This window comes from Salvelinus namaycush, chromosome 2, assembly GCF_016432855.1.
Source record: "Salvelinus namaycush isolate Seneca chromosome 2, SaNama_1.0, whole genome shotgun sequence".
In the NCBI taxonomy this organism is placed as follows: domain Eukaryota; kingdom Metazoa; phylum Chordata; class Actinopteri; order Salmoniformes; family Salmonidae; genus Salvelinus; species Salvelinus namaycush.
This window is the reverse complement of record NC_052308.1, coordinates 62704220-62711182: the sequence shown is the minus strand read 5'-3', so window position 1 is coordinate 62711182 and position 6963 is coordinate 62704220. Positions and strand designations below refer to the sequence as shown.

General features: G+C 43.3%; 1 protein-coding gene across 1 annotated transcript; it reads right to left on the bottom strand.

Annotated features, from left to right (window-relative positions):
• Positions 1-745: 745 nt before the first annotated feature.
• LOC120065653 (beta-2-glycoprotein 1-like) lies at positions 746-6699 on the bottom strand. Its single transcript, XM_039016722.1, has 8 exons — positions 6470-6699; positions 4504-4680; positions 2890-2986; positions 2601-2677; positions 2082-2270; positions 1434-1613; positions 1066-1263; positions 746-970 (listed from the first exon to the last, which is right to left on the bottom strand). The coding sequence occupies exons 1-8, from the start codon at positions 6537-6539 to the stop codon at positions 915-917; spliced, it is 1044 nt and encodes a 347-aa protein (XP_038872650.1). The 5' UTR covers positions 6540-6699; the 3' UTR covers positions 746-914.
• Positions 6700-6963: the final 264 nt, after the last annotated feature.

Genomic DNA, 6963 nt, shown 5'->3' with positions numbered 1-6963 from the left:
CCTCCCTCCATTCAGTAACCACTGGAAACCCTTGTGACTCCACCTACAGTCGGCCTCTGCAGTTCTTTCATGTCCTGCCTCGCTGCCCCAGCGGGAAAGGAGAGTCAGTTCTCATGACTCAGTACAATCAACCGGCCGCCCCCGCGAGGGGGGGAAATAGTTCTGACCACCAGCTGACGGCCAAGGACAGAGGATCAAACCAACCGCATAGCGGGGAAAGAGCAACAAAGGGCTAATCTCTGTTAGAATAGACATGCAAAGCGGTTTGGGTTACCGGGATGGGATTGCACTGTGGCCTCCTTGCAGTCGACTGTATGGTTATGATATGAATCACTGGATAGGAAGGTAGAGTTCTGTTTTGTAGTAGAAATGTATTATTTTGGGAGCTGACAGCTGACTTGTCAGCTGATGTGTTGTCTGTCGACAGTGTGTGCCTGTGGTGTAGCAATGAGTTTGGTGTGTTTTGTGTGTGTGTGTGTGTGTGTGTGTGTGTGTGTGTGTGTGTGTGTGTGTGTGTGTGTGTGTGTGTGTGTGTGTGTGTGTGTGTGTGTGTGTGTGTGTGTGTGTGTGTGTGTGTGTGTGTGTGTGTGCGTGTGTTTGCATACATGCATGTTTGAGATTTTCCTGATCACTTGACCTGACAGAGTATCTCACAGCTGTACAACACTGACATCATGTGACATCGTTTGTAAATTGAACTTATACTGTTATTGGGTAAGATGTTGGGTTAAATCATCTACAAATATACAAGAAAACAGTATTTTTTATTAATCGTCAAATTTGTTCTCTACAGAATTTTTTTTCCGGGGAACAAATGCATAGCATTACATAGAAATACACATGGTTTTATTGACATTTAATTCAGGCAATCAATGTTCTCGGTCTCGATTTGCTTTGTCATGCACAGTTGAGTTTCAGCACTGGGCTATCTCAGATGGCAGGGAATCATCGTCGAATTTATCACTTGGTTCTAGAAAGGAAAACACCCACACATCATTAAGACTTGATGGTAATGTTGTTGGGGTTTTTTTAGAGCGAAAATAGCTAGCAAGAAAAAAAACACACCTTCAAAGCATTCTGGGATCTTGAGTTTTCCATCGATGCACTGGGTTGACACTGCATAACCACACTTCTTTTCCTTGTTCATACAGTAGACCGAGAGGACTTCCGCATGTGAGATTTTATTGGGCTCGAAATCCTTTATCCAAAATGTCCTTCCGTTGTAAAGGATGCGTCCTCTTTTAATACCTACCTTGCAGGAAGCTGTGGAACAAAGAGGGAAATTATGATGAATAAGAATTTCGAATTTCAAAAACAGCAACATTCAGCTAATTCAAAAACACTGATTTGATAGGTAACCAAATAAGTTTGGTTCAGCAATGTAATAAAACAAAGCAAAAATTACAAAATTGTCACAAAATCGGTGGTCCTACCCCTGCAAGCTGGCTTTATTGACCAGTCCCCTGTTTTGAGACATTCAATCTCCACAGGCCCATCCAGGACATAGTCTATATCACATCCATATCTGACAGTCTCCTTGAAGCCGTGCTCCCTCTTTTCACTAACGGTCATGTAGCCGTTGTTGAGGTCTGTTGGAGCTGAACAGGTCACCACTGGAAACAAATAGAGGTCAGTCAGGGTTAGTGTGTGTTCAGAATATACCACTTTAACTTCATCCACAAAGCAAATCACTTGTCATTTATTACCACTTCACAGGTGCAATTTGTATTTCATTTCATTTCCTCAGAGGTATCACAAACATATCTGGCCAAAACGAAAAGTAACAAACGGTTACACTAATAACCATCCCCTCAGTTTACAAAAGTTATGAATTGCACATTTTACGGAGGTGACATGAAGTGTTCAGCAATAAATATAAAGATGTTTTATTGTCACATACAGCGCCCCTGGAGCAAATTAGGGTTAAGTGCCTTGCTCAAGGGCACATCGACAGATTTTTCACCTTGTCTGCTTGGGTAGTCAAACCAGCGCCCGCCACCATCAAAGTTACCCATCCCTGCTCTAGGCTACCTGCAGCAATACAACAGATCAGAGCCTTTGACTGATAATACTGTACCTACATTTACATTCTGGTGGCTCAGTCCAGTCTCCGTTAGTGCTGCACGATCCCCTCTCATTGCCTATGAGGACAAGTGGAGGGAGACACTCGTAGGTTCCCCCAAAACCAAACACAGTCGTGTTGCCTGTCAACTTTCTGTCGTAGACTATTTTCCCATATTTAGGTATTGGAGGAAGACCGCACGTCACCGCTAACAGAGGAGAGAGATTTCATTCACATGCTCATTAATCAAGCACATTTGATCAAAATACGTGATATTCTCTATATTTTTGTCAGAGACATATGATGTAACATATGAATATGAATAATATAGGCTACAGTAAAGCCATTATTCAAATCTCAGTTTTACACATTGTAGAATGCTCTTTACAATTACAGTAATAAGGCCACGTTTACATTGTGCTTATAGATGTGTAATTATCAATGTGAGTTTGTATGCATTATCAATGTGAGGTCATTTGGAATCATTACTGTTAAGTGCTAGAGTAGCTACGCATTTCGGTATAAGGCAGACACTTACGTGTACACTTTGGTGGTGGATCACTCCATTGTCCGTCATACAAGCACTCAATGGTACTGGCTCCTTGCAGGATATACCTGTAGACCACATTACCGTAATCTGTCAAATTATATAACAAAAAAAACATCAAGTACACACTATATTAGGTGTATGGGTATACAGTGATTTGAACTTTGACCTACTTTACATGTGTTTGATACAATAACATGTTATAGACGTTGACAGCACGGAGAGGTGGCCAGTCGTCAACGAGACACTAAATCGAATTTGTAAATGGTATTCCTCATACCCCTCATGGCAGGTGTAGTTGATGGTACTCTGGTAGACAATGTCCACAAACTCCATGTCTCCGTGGTCTAATGCTTCTGGGAAAGAGCAACTCTTTGCTGCATCAGAAGTCAAAAGGAATCAGTCAGCAATGTTCAACAGTTCCATCAATGAGTATCAAATCAAATCAAACTATTTTCCACATGCGCCGAGTACAACAAGTGTAGACTTTACTGTGAAATGCTTACTTACAAGCTCTTAACCAACCGTGCAGTTCAAGAAGAAGAAAATATGTACCGAGTAGGCTAAAATAAAAAGTAATAATAAAAAGTAACACAATAAGAATAACAATAACAGGGCTATATACAGGGGGCGCCGGTACAGAGTCAGTGTGCGGGGGTACAGGCTAGTTGAGGTAATCTGTACATGTAGGTGGGGGCGAAGTGACCATGCATAGGTAACAAACAAAAAGCGAGTAGCAGCAGTGTACAAGAGGGGGGGGTCAATGTAAAATGTCCGGTGGCAATTTTTATGAATTGTTCAGCAGTCTAATGGCTTGGAGGTAGAAGCTGTTGAGGAGCCTTTTGGTCCTAGACTTGGCGCTCCGGTACCGCTTGCCGTGCGGTAGCAGAGAAAAGAGTCTATAACTTGGGTGACTGGAGTCTCTGACAATTTTATGGGCTTTCCTCTGACACCGCTTATTAAATAGGTCCTGGGTGGCAGGAAGCTTGGCCCCACTAATGTACTGGGCCGTCCGCACTACCCTCTGTAGCGCCTTACGGTCAGATGCCGAGCAATTGTCACACCAGGCGGTCGATGCAACTAGTCAGGATGCTCTCGAGGGTGCAGCTGTAGAACCTTTTGAGGATCTGGAGACCCATGCCAAATCTTTTCAGTCTCCTGAGGGGGAAAAGGTTTTGTCGTGCCCTCTTCAGGACTGTCTTGGTATGTTTGGACCATGTTAGTTTGTTGGTGATGTGGACACAAAGGAACTTGAAATTCTCGACCCTTCTCCACTACAGCCTCATCGATGTTAATGGTGGCCTGTTCGGCCCGCATTTTCCTGTAGTCCACAATCAGCTCCTTTGTCTTGCTCACATTGAGGGAAAGATTTCTGTCCTGGCATCACACTGCCAGTTCTCTGACCTCCTCCCTATAGGCCGTCTCATCGTTGTCGGTGATCAGACCTACCACTGTTGTGTCGTCAGCAAACTTAATGATGGTGCTGGAGTCGTGTTTGCCACGCAGTCGTGGGTGCACAGGGAATGCAGGAGGGACCTAAGTACACACCCCTGTGGGGCGCCAGTGTGAAGGATACCAACTAATCAACTGATAATACTTGTAATATACTGAGTATCAACTGACAATACATGGAATATACTGAGTATCAACTGACAATACATGGAATATACTGAGTATCAACTGATAATACTTGCAATATACTGAGTATCAACTGATCATTCTTGTAATATATTGAGTATCAACTGATAATACATGGAATATACTGAGTATCAACTGATAATACTTGCAATATAGTGAGTATCAACTGATAATACATGGAATGTTTTTTGAGTATCAAATTATGATACATGAACAGTACTACTGTTTTTGGTCAAACTTTATAACAGCGACCTACTTGAGCACTTGAGTCTAGACTTGGTCCATTGTCCGCTAGCAGTGCAGATGATTGTGCGAGAGCCTGAGGTGGGTGTATATCCTCGTTTACACGACAGCACCACCTCGTCTCCGGGGGAGTACACCCTCTGGAGTGCCTCCAGGTTCATACCGTCACCCAGGGACGGGCGATCACATTCTGAGGGGGCAGACAGGTAACGGGATGGGTCAATAAAACACACACACAGAAACACACACAGACACAGAAAAAAGCATGGACACAGATTAACCAAAGAAGTGCCTGTGCAACTCCCCAGACATGTTACTTGTAGTCTAGTGATAGTTTGTTGAGCATAAAGGTAGGTGGACTATTAAAGTGTATTTTTACTTTCAGCTTACAGTAACTGAAAGTATTTGTCAACATAACACAAGCCCATTTGCCTAAACACACTCTGAGAGTACGTAGGAATATTGAACAGCATACACAGCATACAGCACAGAAACACAAAAGGCTTCTAAATCAACAGGCCAAAGCTGGGACACACTGAACAAACATATAAACGCAACATGTAAAGTGTTGGTCCCATGTTTCATGAGCTGAAATAAAAGATCCCAGAAATGTTTCATACGTACAAAAATCTTATTTCTCTCACATGTTGTGAACACATTTGTTTACATCCCTGTTAATGAGCATTTCCCCTTTGCCAAGATAATCCATCTACCTGACAGGTGTGGCATATCAAGAAGCTGATTAAACAGCATGATCATTACACAGGTGCACCTTGTGCTGGGGACAATAAAAGGCCACGGTAAAATCTGCAGTTTTGTCACACAGCACAATGTCACAGATGTCTCAAGTTTTGAGGGAGCGTGCAATTGAATGTTCATTTCTCTACCATAAACCGCCTCCAAAATCTTTTAAAGAATTTGGCAGTACATCCAACCGGCCTCACAACCGCAGACCACGTGTAACCATGTCAGCCCAGGACCTCCACAACCAGCTTCTTCACCTGCGGGATTGTCTGAGACCAGCCACCCAGACAGCTGATTAAATTGTGGGTTTGCACAACCAAAGAATTTCTGCACAAACTGTCAGAAACTGTCTCAGAGATGCTCATCTGCATGCTCGTTGTCCTCACCAGGGCCTTGACCTGGCTGCAGTTTGGCATCGCAAATGCTCACCTTCGATAGCCACTGGCATGCTGGAGAAGTGTGCTCTTCAAGGATGAATCCTGGTTTCAACTGTATTGGGCATGTATGACGTTTTGCAGGCGAGCGGTTCGCTGATGTCAACGTTGTCAGAGTGCCCCATGGTGGTGGTCGGGTTATGGTATGGGCAGGCACAAGCTACGGACAACGAACATAATTGCATTTTATCCATGACAATTTGAATACAAAGATATATTGTGGCAAGGCCCATTGTCGTGCCATTCAGCTGCCATCATCATCTCATGTTTCAGCATGATAATGCACGGCCCCATGTCGCAATGATCTGTACAAAATCCCTGGAAGCTGAGAATGTCCCAGTTCTTTCATGGCCTGCATACTCACTAGACATGTCACCCATTGAGTCCGTTTGGAATGCTCTGGATCGACATGTACGACAACGTGTTCCAGTTCCCGCCAATATCCAGCAACGTCACAAAGCCATTGAAGAGGCTTGGGACAACATTCCACAGGCCACAATCAACAGCCTGATCAACCCTATTCGAAGGAGATGGTGTCGCATTGCATGAGGCAAATGGTGGTCACACAAGATACGGACTGGTTTTCTGATCCACGCCCCTACTTTTTTCAAAGGTGTCTGTGACGAACAGATGCATATCTGTATTCCCAGTCATGTGAAATCCATAGATTAGGACCTAAGGAATTTATTTAAATGTACTGATTTCCTCATATGAACTGTATCTCAGTAAAATCGTTGAAATTGTTGCATGTTGCGTTTATATTTTTGTTCAGTGTAGATACCGTAATAATAGATACTGTACCTTTCTTGGATGTCACTGGTGTATACAAGGCAAGCAGACAGATCAGCAGCAAAGACAGACTTGGGGCCATTGTCTGTGGTTTGGAAAGAGCGTCTCTCCTCTCTGCTTTCAAGGGTAAAAATCAGAACGTCGCTCCACTTTTTGTGTTACTCAAAGTAAATAGATAAGGGTTGATGACAACGCAGAATGAGGCAACCTCTGAGTCTTTTACTATTTCTGTAAAACACCAGACCTTTGTGAGCCTTACTGGTTATATGCCCCACCCCTATTCCTAGTACACATCAACATCACCAGTTCTCGTCACCAAATCATGGTTGCAAAATAGAATGTGCTTTCAATCCATTTATGTGGTACAATAAAGTTGGACTGAAACTATTCTAGCACTATAACATTGATGTGGCTAGATGATGCAGTGGTGTAGATCTACATACGCAGACCTACTACTATGAATCTTTATTTGTGTGCTTGTATCTGTTAACCTGTAGGACATGCAT